The sequence below is a fragment of the Erinaceus europaeus genome, chromosome 18 (genome assembly GCF_950295315.1).
Source record: "Erinaceus europaeus chromosome 18, mEriEur2.1, whole genome shotgun sequence".
In the NCBI taxonomy this organism is placed as follows: Eukaryota; Metazoa; Chordata; class Mammalia; order Eulipotyphla; family Erinaceidae; genus Erinaceus; species Erinaceus europaeus.
In genome coordinates this window covers 60,307,789-60,328,522 of record NC_080179.1, presented here as the reverse complement: position 1 = coordinate 60,328,522, position 20,734 = coordinate 60,307,789, and the positions used below count along the sequence as shown (strand labels likewise).

General features: G+C 36.4%; 1 protein-coding gene across 1 annotated transcript in view; it reads left to right on the top strand.

Moving 5' to 3' along the window:
- The window catches only part of LRP1B (LDL receptor related protein 1B), a 1,816,831-nt gene that overhangs the window by 842,012 nt on the left and 954,085 nt on the right, over positions 1-20,734 (top strand). Inside the window, exon 7 of the mRNA XM_060178059.1 lies at positions 14,153-14,315. Within this exon, the coding sequence (XP_060034042.1) occupies positions 14,153-14,315 (163 nt within the window). The remainder of the gene's footprint in view (positions 1-14,152; positions 14,316-20,734) is intronic.

Sequence of the window (20,734 nt, the reverse complement as noted above, 5' to 3'; positions counted from 1 at the left end):
TAATTAACCTACTTTGTCATGTGCTTAACCCAGATTTGAGCCTGCTCCCCATTTCATTGAAAGAGGCTTTATTGAGGTATCTTTCTGTCTCCAACCTCTGTCCCTCTCTTTCTATCTGAAAAAAGGCATCCTGGAATGGTGATGTCCTGTGGCATCATTAAACAAACAAGTATTTGAGCTACTAACTGAATTATGGGAGAGCATAAGTCATGTACACAGAAATACTCTTTTCTCGTGAAGATCAAGTACAAATATCCTCAGTAGGGAAATTTCATTTTTCATGATTATTTTATTAGAGATTTAATATTGATTTTACAAAATTGTAATAGGAAATAGGGATGGATGTAATTCCATATTGTACCCACTATCAGAGTTCTGTGTCCCATCCCATCCATTGGAAGCTGCAGTTTTTCTCCCAAGATCACAGATACAGGCTGATTCTATATCTTTCTATATCTATGTATATGGATATATATGTGGATATATATATATATGTGTGTGTGTGTGTGTATCCCCCCCTTTTTTTAAATGACCCTTCCTTTACTTCCTTCCTACTTCACTTCTATACCTGTCACTACTTCCAAGTGTCTTTCTCAGATAAGCTAAATGATGTCTGGCTTCTTCTGGTGTTTTCCAGATTCACTTCCCATTTTTTTATTTTCTTTTTACTTTTTATTTATAAAAAGGAAACACTGACAAAAACCATAGGATAAGAGGGTACAACTCCACACAATTCCCACTACCAGAACTCCGTATCCCATCCCCTCCCCTGATAGCTTTCCTATTCTTTATCCCTCTGGGAGTATGGGCCTAGGGTCATTATGAGGTGCAGAAGATGGAAGATCTGGCTTCTGTAATTGCTTCCACGCTGAACATGGGCATTGACAGTTCAATCTATACTCCCAAACTGTCTCTCTCACTTCCCTTTTATTGATGCTACAAAAACAAGATTCCCGGTGATCAATGCTTTCCGTCCTGGTGGAAAGATATACAGTGCCCTCTGGTTTACTTCCATTATTATTCACCCCTCTAGGAGTGTGGGCCAAATTTTTCTTGGTGTGCAGAAGATGGGAGTTCTGGTTTCTATAATTGTTTCTCTGCTGGGCATGGGCATGGGCAGGTCAATTCATACCATCAGACCATTCCTATCTTTCCCTAATGGGAGAGAGCTCTGGAAAGGTGAGGTTCTAGGAGGCAAAAAATACAAATCTCCAAATTATCCTATTCTTGTACAGTCCCTGTAGCAATCGCATTTTTTTTACTACAATTTTTAATTTATTTAGGAGAATCCATTATAGAAGCCCACATTTCCACCTTCTGAACCCTCAAAAGATGCTGGTCCATAACCCCAGAGAGGGAGCAATCTTAAGGTACTATGACCACATGGTTCTGAACTCCAATTCTATCAGGACCCCAAGTGCAGGGCTAGCTTTGCGGGTCAGAGAGAAATGACCAGGGACTCATGGCTGAGTGGGACGCAGTTCAGTCTTTATTGATAAGGAATGCAGTGTGATCTAGCTCTTATCACAATCCTGTCCTATATATCTCCTGAGGCGGAAGTGTCAGGTCAGAAGAGGATGTACGTAGGATAGGGGGTGGGGAGAAGGAAAAAGCATGTGAAACAGTGGGAATTAAACCAGTGCGGGCAAAACGATGATTATGTAAATAGACCACAGTGGCAAGCAGTGCAACAGAAGGGGTCTTAGAAGCAGAATTTAGCAGCAGACCAACACCCAAGACCCAGGGAGGATAAAGGAAGGATATTTGAAAGTAGCAGTAACCGAAGGTGTGACTTAGAATGGAAAAGGAGGCAGGACCACAGGGGAAAAAAGGGCCAAATATATCTAAATCTAGATAATTATAGAGATAGTAGTCAATGATGGGGTTAGATACCATACTGGTTATGCCTGAGGCTCCAAAGTCCCCTTATGCACCACCATAAGCCAGAGCTGAGAAGTGCTCTGGTAAAAGAGAATATATATATATATATAGAAAGAATAATCAACCCATATATGTGACTTTGAGAGAACTACTGCTGTTTCCAGTGGAGAGAATGGGAACAGAGAACTCTGGTATGGTGTAGATTAATACCCTTGTTGTCTCATAATTTTATAAATCAAGATTGTCACAAATAAAATAAAAATGAAATGATTTCTATTGAGATTTTGAGGGAAAAGTAAGGACACCGTTATGGCTAGAGTAGAATGTGCAAGAATTATGTGAAATAAAAGGTAGCTTTATAAAGTATGTGAGTCATTTTAAAGACTGAATTTAAGGCGCCAGCTGGTGGCGCACCTGGTTAAGTGCACACTTTACAGTGCTCAAGGACCTGGATTCAAGCCACTGGTCCTCACCTGCAGGGGGAGCGCTTCACAAGTGTTGAAACGGCTGCAGATGTCTTTCTCTCTCTCTATCACCCCTTCCCTCTATCACCCCTCCCTCGTAATTTTTGTCTGTCTCTATCCAATAAATAAATAAAGATAATTTTTAAAAAAATTTTAAAAAGAAGAAATAAAAATTTTAAAAAGCTGAATATAATGCTAAGTATAGTGAGAGATAGTTATATTTTCTAAAGAGTGGAATGATATTTCAGAAAATAAGACTACAAATGCAAGATTTGAAGTAAAACCTATTGTTTACAAAACCTTTACAAAATAAACAGTAGTGTAAATGAAAACTGAAAATGCAGTATACTTTGGGCTTTTATTCTTGAGAAGATTTACATATTCAATTTCTTTTTTAAATTTTTTTATATTTACTTATTTATTTTCCCTTTTGTTGCCTTTGTTGCTTTATTGTTGTGGTTATTATTGTTGTTGTTATTGGTGTCCTCATTGTTGGATAGTACAGAGAGAAATGGAGAGAGGAGGGGAAGACAGGGAGAGAGAGAGATACCTGCAGACATACTTAACCGCCTGTGAAGCAACTTCCCTACAGGCGGTGTGCGGGGCCTTGAACTGGGATCCTTACACCCGTCCTTGCGCTTCATGCCACATGCACTTAACCCGCTGCACTACTGCCTGACTCCAATTCAATTTCTATACTTGTTTTTTGCTTGTTTAAACTATTTACTTCCTCTTGGGTTAGATTTATTTGGGCGGAATGATTCATGTATGAGTTTTTGTATCTGTCCATCTTCGGTTGTAATTTAATCTCTCTTGCTCCTGACTGTTTTAATCATAGCTTTCTCTCATTTTCTTTTTGTGAGTCTAGCCAGTGACTTATCTTTTTTGTTTATCATTTTGAAGAACCAGCTCTTGGTTTCATTAATCTTGTGGATTGTCTTTTTGGATTCCATCTCATTAATTTCTGCTCTAATTTTGACTAGTTTCTGAGTTTGACTAGTTACCTCCTGCTGACTTTTGGGTATCTTTGCTGGTCCTTTTCTAGTTGACTCATTTGTGATGTTAGGTAGCTTACTTGAGATCTTTGCTGTTTGTGAACGTGGGCCTGTAGTGCTATAAACTTCCTGCTTAGGGCAGCTCCTGCCACATTCCACAGGGTCTGGTAGTTGGCCTGTTCATTTTCATTGTTCTCCAAGTAATTTTTAAGTTTTCTTTTTATTTTTTCAGTGATGCAGGTGCTATGCAAAAATGTATTGTTCAACCTCCATAATTTGGGTGTAATTTATTATTTCCCTTTTAGATGATTTCTAACCTTGCCAGGTCAGAAAAAGTACTTCTTTTTTTTTCTTCAATAATATTTAATTGGCACTTGGTATATTAAGTATTATTCTAGAATATTTTTAAAAAATATTTATTGGGGGATTAATGGTTTCCAGTTGACAGTAAAATACAATAGTTTGTACATGTGTAACATTTCTCAGTTTTCCACATAACAATTCAACCCCCACTAGGTCCTGCTTTGCCATCATATTCTAAAATCTGAACCCTCCCCCATACCTCAGAGTCTTTACTTTGGTGCAATATACTAACCACAGCCCAAGTTGCAGATGTGATATCATTTGGTATGAATTGAGAGAAGCATGCAGGAAAGTGAGCTCCACCCTAGAGGTTCCAGGGCTAGGAAAAATATAGGCTCTATAGAGGAAGCGGAAGGTTCCTGCTGTCTTAGGGTTTAAGAAGGCAATAGATAGTTATTTCTGTAATAAAATTATTTGGAAATTGGATTAACTTTGAAAATCCCTTTGTTAGGATTTGCTATATGATACACATCACCAAAATTTATGTTCTTTGACATTATTTGTATATAGCTGTGTCTTATAAAGTAATGCAACTGGTTGCTTCTTTCTCCTTTGTCTAAGCTTTTAAAATAGTCAACATTTCAAAGACTCAGCCTATGGTCTGTGCATTAAAAAGTCTGAGACATTCAATCAATTTCTTCTCCTCTCATATAATTTAAATAGTTGGAGGAGGCAAAGTCAAGTCTGCTGCCTAACAGAGTCCGGGCCGGCTGGGGATGCCTGCAAAGAGAGAAGTCCTAGACCAAAATGAAGCTATTCATCCTTTTTGTTTCCAATTACATTGGTAATTTGAGGACTTACTGACTATATTGGAAATACACAGATATTACCTGGAGACAATAGAAAGAGATCCCCAGGGGAAGTGCATAGTAACAGCAATTATGGCAGTGAGTGTAAGGAGACTAAAAATGGCCTGGGAGCAGAAGCTGCTGTGCTCATTTAAAGGCTTTCAGAAGAAAAGCTGTTTGCCACCACTACAGCTAACTCAGACTAAAAACTACTAGCTGGACTCAGACCAAAAACCAGAACTATGAGTGTCTTATAGGATGAGTGGCAGACTGTGGTTTCCACCTAAATATAAAAAGGCAGTAAATGGTAAGGGTTAGTGGGTAAAAGTTAGTAAACGCTCATATATATGAAAGTTAGCCAGAAGACAGCCCCCATGGCATGTGTTTACTTTACAGCAGAAGATTTCTTTAGATAGACAGTTTACTAGATATTATAAAAGACTTTGTTTGAATGATCTAGTTAGACCCATCCAAGAATGGCTTAAGAAGAAAGATTGAGATCCAGAAAAGATATGCTAACCCAACACAGACGACTAAAACAAAGGGAGTAGTGTTTGAAGTTCTTTTGGCCACACCAATGCCACACGGATGCTCAAAAATTAGGGGAGGGCAAGTTGTCTCAGACCAAGGTAACTTCAAGGAGAACATACCTAAAATGAAAATAATGTCTGGAGTTATTTTTGATGTTAATAAAAATAATCTTGCATGATGTCAACTGCATTCAGCTGAAAAGTGTTTGTAAAATAAAGCTGTGCAGAGGGATGCCAGAGATGCCTCTCTCCTGCACTTGAAGCAGCTGACATGTCTCTCACTTCATTACTCACCAACTCCCCTTTCCATTAAGAAGTACCCTAATAACCTGCCGAGGCTGGCCCTGACAAATAGTGATTTATATGACAACAAGTTAATAGGAGTGTACATAAACACCATTATCACCACCAAAAGACTGTGTCCCAGACCATCCCCCACTCCAGTGAACCTGAACATCCGCCCTCATCCTCAACCCAGAGATTTTTACTTTGGTACCCTACTCCAATCTCAGTCAAATCTTACTTTGAGTTCCCTTTTCTGTTCCTCTTTCTCAATTTCTGTTTATATTTACTCCCAACATTTTTTTTTTACAAGTTTTTGTTTCTTTAACTCAACCCCCTAAATGCCATGCCTGAGCAGCTAATCTCTAGCTGTGCTATGGGAAGTTGGCTGGGATTCATTTTTCTAGCTGTCCATGGAAGCCTGAGCCAGTTAGTGGACTTTAATTTCACCCAGATTTTTTCCCTTAAACTCTAGTGGGTGCTTGTGGGCAGTCCAGTGCATTTGTTCCCCTGAGTTCATAAGTTAAGAATCTAGATCTATTTTCTTGCCACTGGCATGTACTCTACTGGGTGCCAGCCATCAACGAGTATGACTTTTTGAGTTCTGACTATCTATTCCTTACTCCTTTTCTGTCCATGAGCCGCAAGTGTTTATACTCACCTGTGGCTTTGTGAATTTCTAAAGAAATCCTGGTTGTGGGGGTCGGGCGGTAGCACAGAGAGGTAAGTGCACATTGTGCAAAAGAGCAAGGACCGGCTCAAGGGATCTCGATTGGAGCACCCTGCTCCCCACCTGCAAGGGGGTTGCTTCATAAGCAGCGAAGCAGTTCTGCAGGTGTCTGTCTTTCTCTCCCTTTCTCTGTCTTCCCCTCTTCTCTCGATTTCTCTCTGTCTTATCCAACAACAATGACAGCAACAACAACAATAAAGTGATGATGATAAGCAAGGGCAATAAAGGGGGAAAACATAGCTTCCAGGACCAGTGGATTCATAGTGTAGGAACTGAGCCCCTGGAGGCAAAAATAAAAAAAAATGAAAATGAAAAAAAATTAAAAAAGAACAGAAAAAGAAAGAATTCTGGTTGTATTTCGTTGAGTTTTCAGGTGATTTTCATTGCTTTTCTAGTTTTATTAGGAGAAAGAACTGAGTCTGCTATTACACCTCCCTCCCTCCAGTTCTATTATTATTTTTCAATATTTTAAAAATAGCTTTATTATATTTATTTACTTATTGGATAGAGACAGTGAAAAATCTAGAGGGAAGGGGGTGATAGAGAGGAAGAGAGACAGATACCTGCAGCACTGCTCCACCACTAGCAAAGCTTCCCCCTACAGGTGGGGACTGTGTGCTCCAACCTGGTTTCTTGTGCACTCAACCTGTGTACTCAACCAGGTGTGCCATCACTTGGTCCCCCTTCTTTAGCTCCTCCCATGTGGCTCCAGATTTCAAACCTACATTATGCACATGGCAAGTTAAAACCTTATTTAATGAAGTATCTTTCTGACTCAATGAGTCCATTTGAAATATGAATCAAATAAAAATATCAATGTTTTAGTTAGTAGGAAAAAGCCACCCTTATACAAACTGGGTTTTTGTTCATTTAGCTTCATTTTTTCATCTAGTAGCTGGTATTTTTCCCAAAATTGTTCCTCATAAGATTTAAGACAAGTTGGTTGTATAAATTAGAAGAAAGTGAGAAATAGTGGCAGTGTAAAGTAGAAGTTTAAAAGTGACAATTATCTTATGTGTCTTTGTCCTCTCAAAAAACAAAGGAACATTAAGGACCCATGCACATACCTGATACTGGATACTATCCCATGTTAGAATCACCTTCTTTATGGATTTCGTAATGGCACATACAGTATATATGCATTTGCCTATGGTTACTAAAATGACCAATTGATCTTTATGCTCATTTCCACTGAAGTTCAAATGTTTAAAACTCAGGATCAAAATCTAGAAAGAGTCAAGCTGCTACTAGTTAAAGGAAAGGAAAAGACTCTAAAGTGCTATCAGTTTTATTTCTGACTAAGGTTCTTCCTGTAAACATGTTGGTCATCCCAACTGAATGTCTGTAAAAACCATTGTAATTACTGTGCCAAGTAGGCAGAGCTTTGACTTGACTCAAATACGTTTATTTAATAGAATCTGAGAATGAAATAAATATGTGGTTTTATAGATATTTTAGTGGCATAGAAAAGATAAATGCATCTACACTATTTTATCATCCTGTGAGCATCTTCAATTTTTCTAGCCAAGAAATGTGGTATAAAACCTAAATGTTAAATTTATTTATTTATTTACTTATTTATTTTTATTGCCAGAGCACTGTTCAGCTCTAGTTTATGGTAGTGGTGGTGTGGTAGTGGTGGTGGGGGGGGGGGATGTGTGAACTTGGGACTTTGGAGCCTCAGGCATGAGAGTCTCTTTGCATAACCATTATGCTATCTATCCCCACCCTTAAATGTTAATTTTGTACTTAAGAGATACACAAATCAGAAGAAACAGAATGTTTTCATCTTTTTCTTTCTCTCTCTCTTTTTCACAATCTTAACAGTTTTTAAATGTCATTTTTTCTTACTCTTCTCTATATTTACATTAGAAATACCATAACATTATTCACTGAAGACAGCACACAGCTTGAAGGGCAATATTTGAATGGAAATAGAAATGTTAAGCTAAAATATTCATAATATATAACAAGAAAAGCAATGTGGATGAGAAGCAATCTGTATCTGGAATATTTTTAGTTTCCTGTGATATTGTCAAATTTTCTATCATTCTTGGCTCTTTCATCAAGCTAGCCTATCACTGAAATGTGTTCCTTTAAATGTGATATATACATTTAAATGTTTATAAATGTAATGTTTACAAAGAAGACACATTGGCTATAAACCACATAATCTCACTATTACCCTGACACTTTATGAAGCCAACATATCTTTCCCAAAATAAGTATAGGGCCTTCCTGTCTCATCACCTGCCTTTATACCTAACCCTTGTTTATTTATACACCAGCACCTAACCCTCATTATTTATACACCAGTACATGATGATGGACCAGATTTGAAGATATTATTTTGTAGCCCCCTGTCTTTATGAGATAAGAAATCGTACCCATATGCCAATAATTGTAAATGTACTGTAAACCATTAACCACCAAGTTTTGAAAAATGCTGAAGAGACATCTGATTTCTATGTTTAAAACTATCCCCAGGGACTTTCCACTAATTACAACCGACTGAACAGAAATAAACTATACCTTTTCCTTTATGAAATCCCACTGTAAACACAGAAAGGAAATGTCTATGAATATTTTAGCCTAAAAGATAAATTAAAAAAATTGGCAGCAACCCAAATGGCCAATCACAGATGAGTGGATAAGGATGTTATGGTTTATACACACCATGGAAAACTACTCATTTTTACAAAAGGATGAAGTCTGAGGTAGAACATCTAGAAAGCTAACTATACTTGTAGATTTATGTAATGACATAGTTTCATTGTTAGTTTAGCAGTGTTTTACAAAAGTCTAAAATTTCAGAGGTTTGTTGCTATAGCATAGCTGGAACTGGAAGGGGTGGATTATATTTAGCAAATTAATTTAGAAAGAGACAGATAGTAATGGATAATCTCACTAGGATTTAGAAACCAAGACAGTAGACTATTCATGGTGACACACATAAACAGTCAACCTGTTTCTGCAGGTCTGGGAACTACAGAGCTGGTGGGAGAAAGGGTTGTAGGAAATATGGTGCCCACTTTTCTTTACTGGTGGGAAAGGCACTTAGGTAATGGGTAAGGTAGACTAAGCACATATTTTGCAGAGCAGTGAGATTTGCTTCTCAGAGGCTATAATCTTGCAAAATAATGTTATCTCAATAAAAATCAATTTTTAAAGGAACAATGACTAGAAATACCATGTGTGGTCATGAAATTAAATTCCTAAAATCTTAGACTTTTATAAAACACCGCTAAACTACTAATAAAAATATGTAATTACTTAACTCTAAAATAGGTAGCTTTCTAGATGCTCTACTCCAGACCCCACAGCTAAGCAACTTCTTATGTTCCTCTTTAGCAGAAAATAAATGCTTTAATTTCTGAAACAAAAGGCATGTGAACAAGGGAGATAGTATAAGGGTTATGTGTCGGGCTGGCTTCACAAGCGGAGACAGATGACCCGGGACTCATGGTTGAGCTGTAGGCAGTATCTCTTTATTCATGCAGGACGCAGCACAATCTAAGCCAAGCTAAGCTAAACTAAAACTAAAAACAATCTTGTATATATATATGTATATATTAGCCAAGTAGGGTGGGAACAGGATGTGACATAGAGAGGGTGGAGAGAAAAGTGACTGGTGAAAATCAGGGTGTGACAAGGAGAGGGGGCGGAGCAAAAAGACATCATGAACCAGTGGGGATTAAACCAATGCCATGCAGTGGTTATGTAAATAGAATACAGTGATTATATAAATAGAATGCAGTGTTAAGCAGGGGGGATTAAACCAAATGAAACAGAAGAGGTTTTTAGAAGTAGAATTAGAAGCATACCAACAAAGTCTTCCATGCTGAGACTCTGAAGTCCCAGGATTAATTCACTGTTTATAAAAATAAATAAATAATAATAATACACAATAATCTTGAGTAAGTATGTTAGTGCTGCCATAACAGCTGATTGCATACTAGGTAGCGCAAAAAACAAAAATGGATTTTCTCTCAGTTCTGAAGGCTGTAAGTCTGAAATGAAGGAACAAGGTAGAACAAGGAGAGTTGAACTTCTTCAAGGCCTCTCTTTGGCTTGTAGATATCTTTTTTTTTTTTTTTTTACTGATTTAATAATGATTGACAGGATTGTAGGATAAGAGGGGTAGAAGTCCACACAATATTTTAGGTATATTCCAAGAGGCCTGTAGATATCTTTTGTTCTGTACAGATAGCCCTGCCTGTGTATCTTAATCTCTTATTTTTATAGGGACTTTGTTTGGATCAGGGTTCATGTTGATGAGCTTAAATTTAATTTAGTCAACTCCTTGAAGATTTGTATTGTCAAAGGCAACACAGTCTGAAGGAGTGAGGGTCAGAACTTTGACAAGTAGTTCTAGAGAAAAAACAATGTCGTCTAAAGACCCAAACATACATTTTATCTTAGTGATTTTCAATGACTTAAATTTTATAATCATTAACTCTAGTAATCATTTATTTACTTTAGGACATGATTAAATATTCATGTAACTATTTTATTATCCTAAGAATGTACAATCTTCATTTTGCTTTTTTTCTTTTAATATTTTTTAATTAAGCCTTACTCATTACACTGTTGGTAGACTACCAGTTATGGTATTAAAGAACATAAGCATAGTGTCAGTTGTTAAACTTAATAGACAATGAGATGTTTTAAAGACATTAATGCGTACATCCTTACATTACTCTATAAGTTTCAATATTGTTGAAATTTTCCATCTTGAAACTCTTAGTATTGTACCATCATTATTTAAAAAAATAACTATCAATATTTAGGGTAGAATCATAATCTGAATGGTCAGTACATTTAGATGTTATAGATATGTAAAGAAAAGGAACTTGTTTTTGCAATTAAGAAATTCTGAATGATTCTAGGAAGAGATAATTTAAAGGGACAATTGAAAAAAGTCCTAATGACATTTTTATTTTTAATCATTTTTTTAAATTATCTTTATTTATTTATTGGATAGAGAGACAGCAAAAATTGAGGCAAAGGGGAGACAGAGAGAGAGAGATCTGCCACATGGCAACTTTTCTTCTAGAAAAGAATAAGAGGGGCTGGGCAGTGGCACACCTGTTTAAGCACACGCATTATAGTGCATAGACCCAGGTTCAAACTTCTGGTCTCCAGCTTCAGGGGAAAAGTTTCATGAGTGGTGAAGCAGTGCTGCAGGTGTCTCTGTCTCTGTCTCTCTCCCTCTCTATCTCTCTCTTCCTCTCAATTTCTGGTTGTCTCTTTCCAATAAATAAATAAAGATAATTAAAAAATTAAAAAGTTAAAAAAGAAAAGAATAACAGGCAATTAGCTAAATATAATAAATATAATGGTTTTCAAAGTTGATATATTATTATATAAGTATAATAATATAAAGGTTTTCAAAGTTTTATTCTCATGATTACAAAGTATCAGAGCTCTTACTGAAAATTAAAAGACCATCTCAGTAACTTATAAATTAATTTTTATCTATAGTATATATGAATTTTGTTATATTTCAGTAAAATAAAATACTGAATTGACAAAAAAATTCACCAGACTCCTAAAACATTTGTCATTTTAGTCAAATGTATTTACTTATGTCTCTCTTCCTTTATCTTTTTCTCTGTTTTGATGTAATTTCTTTTAATAAGATAGAAAGAGAGAGATCAGAGAACTGCTCAGCTCAGACCTATAGCGATACTGTAGATTGAAACTAGAAACTCAGAAATTAAACACTTTTGCATAACCATTATACTGTCTCCCCAGCCCTCATCTTTCTCTTGGCTTTTCAAGGGAACTTTTGCTTCAATTTTCCAGTGTTAACAAATACACTTAAAGAATATGCATACATGTTTTTGAAAAGAAAGCCTATCAGTGTTTTGCTGATTATTAAGTTCTTTAGCAAGATCTTACAGACAAATCTAAAATTGTTAGCCATACCCCATTGTTTTGATAGCATATAGTCTTTTGGAAATGTTACAGAGTTGAAAGAAGGTGTGAATGCTGTCAGACAGCTCTTCTGTCAGAAATCGCAACTAATAGTCTAAACCAACTGTGTACCAAGCATGAGGGGTGAGTCATGGAAAGGGCCCAGTACATAGTTACATGCAACCAAGGTATTTAAAATGGCATTTGGAACAGCGGTCCTGAGTTCTAATGAATATAATTCACAAAGAATAAAAAGAAAAGAATATATTTACTAGCAACTGTAAAACATTAATCCCCTAATAAAGGAAAAAATGTCAAAATAAAATAAGAAAAAACTGATCAATGTTTCTGTCTCCAAAATTATAGAAATATATACAAAATGACCTCACTTATAGGTGGAACTTAAGAATAAAGGACAGTAAGGCAGGACACAAGGTGAAACTTGGACTACATGTGTCATATTGCATTAAAGCAAAGAAGTCTAGGGACAAAATGAAGAGACACTGGGTTTCTCCTATGTCTCCTAGACACCAATCAAAGAGAGATGAGAGACTGAGCCTATGTGTTAAATAAAACTTTTAAAAGAAAAGGCTGTCATAAAATTCAGGAATGTCAGTTCCCTAGCCCCACCTGCAGAGGAGGAATCTTCATGAATGGTGGAGCAGTGCAGAAGGTGTTTCTCTGAGTATTTAGAGTAAATTGTTGGGGTAGAGAAAACAGAAAAAAAGAATATGCTTAGGCAACTTTCAAGGGAGGAAGAGAATTCTCCCTTTGCCTGTGTCTAGCTCTTGGGCCAACAGATAACAACCTGCCTTTCACAGCATACTCAAAACTAAAATAACAAATCTCCTGACCTTCACTTCTACTTGCCTCTTTTTGTTTCTTCCTTTATCTCCAAGTTTGCAAACAAATTTTTTAATTGAGAGGGTTACTGTTTTACCAGTGCAATCACTGATATAGGAGTACAATTTCATTATGCACCAGGACCCCACAGTTCTCTTCTACACCTTCCTCCCTCTTCCTTCCCCAGAGTCCTTTGCTTTGATGCAATATACCATGTTCAGTCTACCTTGCATTAGGAGTTCCCCCTCTGTGTCCCACTTTATTAAGTCCTGCTTAGAAATTATATTATCTGGCATTTGTTCTTCTCTTTTTGACTTACTTCACTGAACATGATGTTTTCTACTTCCATTCAAGATGACACAAAGGGGGTGACATCATCCTTTTGAACAGCTGAGTAGTATTTGATTGTGTATATATACCATGGTTTTGTTGTTGTTGTTGTTTTAGCCGTTCATCTCTCGTTGGACATCTGGATTGTTTCTTGGTTTTAGCTATTATGAACTGTGCTCCTATGAACATAAGTATGCATAGGTCTCTTATGATTGGTGGTTTTGTTTCCTTTGGGTAAATCCCCAGAAGATAAGTTGCTGAACCACAGGGTAGGTCAATTGCTAGTGTTCTAAGCAATATCCGGACTGTAAGCAAAGAGATTTTACTGGTCTCTCTCGTCAACAATTTATACATTTCCCTGTTGAAAAATAAAAGGATATGAAAATAATGATTTGCTTTAAGGTATCAAAAGTATTTTATTTATTTTTACTAAAGCATTTAGGTTTTTGTTTTCTGTTTTGTTTTTGTTTGACTTGATATTTTAGAGACAGAGAAGCCCACAAGATGTAATGAGAGAGTAAGAGACTACAGCACTGAACTTTCCTTTAGTTTAGTGAGGACTAGGGTCTAGACCCTGTCCTGCCCTCTGCACATAGCAGAGTAGCACACTGTCCAAGTGAGCTATCTTGCCAGCCCTAAGGCATTTCGTTGTGCCATCAATCCAGTTGTTTCCTTTGAGCTGAATGAGCTACTTTGTATAATGTAAATACTAGAAAAGTTTACTATAAATATCTATGGAAATGCCTTGTCCATTTGTCCAAGTCATCTGCTCTTAGATAAAAAAAGAAGAAAATTAATAGGAAATAGACATTATTTTACAGAATGCTTACATCACTTATTTTGGCAAAGGAAAGATTTGCTTTACTGTATTTTTCTCTTATCATACATCTCCCTATGCTTTTGTTATGTTCTCCTCTCTGTTGGTTTAGGCAGACTTATATACTCTTTGATTTATAATGCTAGATTTCTATCTGTAAATGAGTGATTTTTTTTTTTGTGTGTGTGTGTGTGTGTTTCTGTTTTTCAGATGTGCAACAAATGGCAATTGACTGGCTCACCAGAAATCTCTATTTTGTGGACCATGTCAGTGACCGGATTTTTGTCTGTAATTACAATGGGTCTGTATGTGTCACTCTGATCGACCTGGAGCTTCATAATCCAAAGGCAATAGCAGTAGATCCAATAGCAGGGTAAGACATTCTTCTCTACAGTTAATCTGAAATTATTTCCATTCTTAAAAGGATCAGAGACTGACAAGAGCTGTGTAATGCAAAACTGCAGACTTATTGTTTTAAAGCTTATTTTAACATTTGCATTTCAAGAGGAAAATTGTCTACAACAAAGGCAAGTATAACAATAATTCCTTGACTCATCAATATTGTAGGTCTAATTTAACAGACAATCTGCCATCTACCAGACAGTTGTTCTGAGGTCATCAAAGAAGAACCTCAGGATAGTTTTAGATCTAAGCAAAAGAGACTTTAAGATACTAAACAGTAGGTCTTGTAATTACTAAATTTCAAAAATGCTACTTGAAAAATAGAGCATTAGAAAAAACTAACAATAGTACATCATTTGGGATATATAAGCGCTGCACAGTATCTATTCAAGGGTGTTGCTTAAATATTAAGATCATCTTAGTTAAGATTAAAGTGTTGGGTTGGATGAGTTAGAAAGAGAGGAGTAAATACTAGATAACTCCACATGTAGGTAGAACCTGGATAGCAGAGTTAGAAAGGGAGAACACAGGAGGAAGCCTGGACAGAGGGTGGCCTACTGCATCAAAGCAAAGGGCTCTGGGAAAGGAGTAGAAAAGAGGTTTGGAGGTCCATGTTGGTGGTGGTGGGGAATATGTAGCAGACACCTGCTACACAAAACTTAGAAACCATATGCATGTATAAATGTGCTTTAATTCACTTCTTCTTCTTCTTCTAGTGTTTGCCCTTTAATTCACTAATCCCTGATGATTAATAATAATAATAATAATAATACTTTTTAAATGTTTGTGACTGGTGTAAAACTATAGTTACTAAATCCCTAATTAGAATCTATCACCACTTCTTTTTGTTTTACTGTCTAATTTTTCAATTCACTTTATTGGTTAAAAAGATAGCATTTTTAATCTAACAGCTTATTTAAAAGGCTCAATTATCTGTTTTGTAGTTACTGAATATAGTCGTAACATATTTAAATTCTCACCAGCTTTGTTCCTATGACTAGAAAGTCAATACAAAAATTATGTTTGATTTTATAAACACTATGGTATTATTTTAGATGAATGTGTACAAAAATTGCCTAGAATCTTATAAATTGAGTACTTTGATCTGTCTGTATAGTAAAGGATATTTGTGGGTTAATAACAGAGTATCCCATGTTAAATGGAGAGCATATATATATATAGTATTTGTAGCAAAGCTTTGAAAACTAAAATTTTACCTTTATTATTGTTTTAATCATTCCCAAGCAGTTCAGACTGAAATGTCTTGTGGAACATTTCCTATACCACCATAAGCCTCCATTCAATACATGGGAAAATATTTACTGAAAGAACAGCTGTCATCCATATGTGGACTTTTGTCACTCTTTACTTAAAGTCTGATTGAATATTAAGATGCATCATCACAATGGGTCTGATTTTGACAAGAACAGCTTGCATGTAAGAACTTTGCTAGGAAGACTATGTAATATAATTCTGGAATGTAGCTCTATTTGTATTTGCAGCAGATGGCTACTTGACTCATTCTGACTACCATGATGCTTCAAAAGACATTAGTAAAAGAAGTTGTATTTAAACTGATTTGTTTGGGTTGTTGGGTAAGGGTAGTAAGGAAGAATTGGAAATTTACATATGCGCTAACAACATTCTTTCAGCATTCTACTAAAAAATATATGTGCTTGCATATTTTTCCGGAATGTGCTAAACTGAATTTCCAATTAGCCTTTAGACAGTCTTGTCTGTCAAAAATGTTGAGGTAAAGCTATTGTGTGTCTCCCTGCTTTCTTCCATTTTTATCTTTTTTTCATTCCTTAAAAACAAAAACCCAGAGACCCTTTTCAAATAAAGCTGTCAATCTGAAGTATATGACAATACCGCCTCTCATTTTAAGCAGCAACATATGTTATGTTCTCTCGCTTCCTATTTCTGCCTGTCATGATATGAAAGGACCATATTTTGTCATTTCTGTCAAAGGAATTAGAAGTAGAAAACCTCCACACAGCTTACACTTACTCTCTGCTGGATTCCTTTGGGCTAAGTAACTGTTTAAATATAATTTTGGCATGTGTCATTTATCACAGTAGATTCTTTGGATTATTATTATTATTATTTTATTTTTATTAGTTTTCTCTGTCTCTCTAGCATAATCTTTCAATCAAGAATTGTAGAAATTAGAGACATAAAAGTTCTGCCCTGTTATAAGAGTGTTTGCAGTAGAACCCTTTATACTTTCTTCCTAAGATCAGATATTCTATTCTGTTAATGTGGTGCCATGGAAAGAACAGTAACCTTTTTCCTTAACTTATTTTTAAAATATTTATTTTCCCTTTTGTTGCCCCTGTTTTATTTTTGTAGTTATTATTGTTGTTGTTATTGATGTCATTGTTGTTGGATAGGACAAAGAGAAATGAAGAGAGGAGGGGATGACAGGGGGAGAGAAAGATAGACACCTGCAGACCTGCTTCACCACCTGTGAAGCGACCCTCCTGCAGGTGGGGAGCCAGGGGCTTGAACCGGGATTCTTACGCTGGTCCTTGGGCTTTGTGCCACGTGCGCTTAACCCGCTGTGCTACCGCCCGACCCCCTTTCCTTAACTTCTGTTATCTGGAGAGTGAAAGGTAGGAACTTATATAGTAAATGTGGAATGTGCTACCAGTGAAGAATGTCCTACTTTCCCCTAATCATATAGAGTACTATGTCTTTGACTCCTATAACTTCCATTTTTAACACATTGTATTGTGTTAAAAATCTGACATGATATTTAGATATTGACAGTACTCATTAAGAAAATGAAGGAAATTTTGCTTCCCTCTCCAAAGGTGATATTGAGAACTCTTACTTGAATCTACTTTTAATTTCATTTTCCTCAAGCTCCAATTCCATTTAATTGTTGTCATAGCATTCTCATTATTTTTCTAAATTTACATTTTTATGTATTTTCAGATCCCCATGGGCTAGATCTGAATTACTCTTTTCATCTGGACTCAAATTATGATTTTAAACAAGTTGCAATTCAAATAGGTCAAGAAGATATTATCAGTTTGTTCTCTTAGGTTTTTTGTTTGTTTGTTTGTTTGTTTTTTGCCTCCAGGGTTATCACTGGGGCTCTGTGCTTGCACTATGAATCCACTGCTCCTGGAGGCCATTTTCCCCATTTTTGTTGTCCATGTTGTTGATATTGTTATTGTTTTTATAGCTCTTGTTGTTGTTGTATAAGAAAGAAATAGAGAGAGGAGGGAAAGACAGAAATGAGGAGAGAAAGATAGACACCTGCAGATCTGCTTCACCGCTTGGGAAGCAACCTCCTGCACATGGGAATCAGGCCTTCAAACAGGGATCCTGGAACGGTTCCTTGCACTTCGCAGCCATGTGCACTTAACTTGATGTGCTACTGCCCCGGTCCCCCATTCTCTTAGTTTTTAAGAGAAATTTCTAACATTGACTCAGAAACCCCTTCTATTTTATTAAACATTCTTTTTGATTATTTATTAATATAAATTTCAGCAATATTGTGATCACTTCTTTTTTTTATAACTACGTTTTTATAAAAATTCTTAGTCATTTAATATTGAATTACAAAATTATAAGATAATAAGGATATAATACCACAGCATTCCCACTACCAGAGTTCTGTGTCCCTACGCCATCTCTCTCCAGCAGAAACTGCAATAGTTCTTCAAAGATCACTGATATGGGTGATTTATATTTAAATGTATCTGTCTCTCTATAAATATTTCTTGTCCATTTTTATTCCTAGCTACCGCCCTGCTTTCACTTCATTTCTAAGTCACACCTAATGCCTATAATTGTTTCCAGCTGTCCTTTCTTTTTCCTCTTCCTTTTCCAGTAAAGGAAACAGTGCCTTCCTCTGTTGTTTTCCAGATGTGCTTCCTTTTCTGTGACAGTACAAATGCAAAAATTCCTAGTGACAAACGTTTCTGGCCCCAGTGGAATTGGGGTTCAGAGTCTTCACTGGTAATCTTGCTTTAACACTTCCCCCCTTTGGGGGTATGGACTAAATTTCTTTTTTGGATGTAATAGGTGGGAGTTCTGGCTTCTGTAATTGCTTCTTAGCTAGACATGGACATTGGCAGGTCAATCTGTACCATCAGCCTATTTTAATCTTTCCCTAGTGGGATGGTGCTCTTGAGAGGTGAGGTTCCAGGACACATTGGTGAACTCATCTGCCTAGGTAGGTAAGGATGGAATCATAGTAGGCTGAAAGGCTCTCACCACCAGAGTTCCATGTCTCATCCCCTCCATTGGAAACTTCTCTGTTGTTTATGTCTCTGGGAGTATGGACTAAAATTCTTTATGGGGTGCAGAAGGTGGAATGTCTGGCTTCTGTAATTGCTTCTTCACTGGACTTGGACTTTGGCATGTCAATCCATAACCCCAGCCTGTTTTTATCTTTCCCTATTGGGGTAGGGCCTTGGAGAGGAGAGGTTCCAGGACACATTGGTGAGATTTTTTTTTTTTTTTAATGCACAATGACCTGTGAAAATAAAAGTCATTTTTAACAGGTTGTTTTTAAGATAAAAAATACAAAATAAACATATGAAAATGAAAGTAGTAGATAAAATGTTACTTTAATGATTGATGTTGTTCAACATGTTTGATTATCTTCAGTCTTTCAAAAGGTAAAAATAAATAATAAAATTTTTATAGCTGCTTTGTCAATTGAACCATATGTATTTTCAGTTTTATTTATTTATTTATTTATTTTGGATAAAGACAGAAAATTTGAGAGGGAAGGGGAGAGAACAGAGGAAAGAGAGGGAGAGAAAGAAAGAGAGAGAGCGAGAGACCTGCAGCACAGTTTCACTACTTGTGAAACTTCCCCCCCTGCAGCAGCAGAGTAGGGCCTGAACCTGGGTCCTTGTGCACTGTAATGTGTGTGATCAACCAAATGTACCACCACCCAACCCCTAAGAAGAACTATAGTATTTGTAACTTAACATTATTTCAGTTCTAAAAGATGTATATTAACCTAATGAGCGCTGTCATTAGCGCTGTCTACTGAGAAGAGTAGTAGAGATAACTCACAATTTAAATACTAAGGGATGGTCTTGGACTTCTTATTTAAAGCACTTCAGTAAAATAAAGAGAGGAATGCATTTTGTCATGAATGTAAAGTCACAAGAAGCTGAGCTAGGTGGTGGTGCGCTTGGTTGAGTGCAAGGACTGGATTCAAGCAACTGGTCCCCACCTGAAAAAGCTTTTGGAGCAATGAAACAGGACTACAGATGTTTCTCTGTCTCTCTCTTCCTCTCTATTACCCCCTTCTCTCTCGATTTATGACTTTCTCTATCCAATAATTAAATATATATAATATAATAAATATAAAATAATATAATATAATAATACAATATAATTAAAAATAAAGTCACAAAAGTTCACTTCTAAGTGTGATCATTTTTTTGGAAATTAGTAAAGTTAGACAAATATATTGGTGGTAGTATTGAAGTTAGAGTTCAAAATATAGAAAAAAAATATTTCGAAGGAACTGAGTTCCAAGCATAGAATTCACACTTACTAGCATTATATATGATAAAGCTAAATGAAAGGAAAGGAAAGGATAATTTTTTTTTCTATCATGGAAAGCAATATAAACAAAACCTTTTCAAGTACAGTGTGCCTCCTATGTAGGACAGACATTCGACTACAAAGAATGACTGTGACCTACAGCACATGTGAATCCATGACCTTATGCAATTAATGGGACAAAAAAATGTTGTCTTTGTTCTCTATAAGAACAGGTCACCAGACAGGAGTCAAGGAAATAAAGCCCAAGTCTCAGAAATTAAATTCACAGAGGAATGATTGGACATTTTTAGTACTTAATAAACCAGTTCCCACCACCAACATGAGTCCTCACTCTTGATTAGACTAAAATGGCTGAGAAATTAAAGGTAGGATTACAATTAATAGTCATTAGAGGAGCAAGACTCACTAATGAATTTTTAAAAATTTTTTATAATTCTTATTTATAAAAATGAGGAAACACTGACAAAAACCATAGGATAATAGGGGTACAACTCCACACAGTTCCCACCACCAAAACTCTGTATCCCATCCCCTCCCCTGATAGATTTCCTATTCTTTATCCCTCTGGGAGCATGGACCAAGGGACATTATGGGGTGCAGAAGGTGGAAGGTCTGGCTTCTGTAATTGCTTCCCCACTGAACATGGGCATTGACAGGTCGATCCAGACTCCCAGCCTGTTTCTCTCTTTCCCTGTTGGGGCAGGGTAATGAAATTCTAATCAGTGATGCTTTGTGGATATTCCCATGCTTCAAAATGTGTCAGGTTTTATATTAAGCAGATCATTGGCATAGCTGTCAAGATTCTGACTGTTGTTAGGTGGCTTCTAGTGACAAGTCACTTTTTCA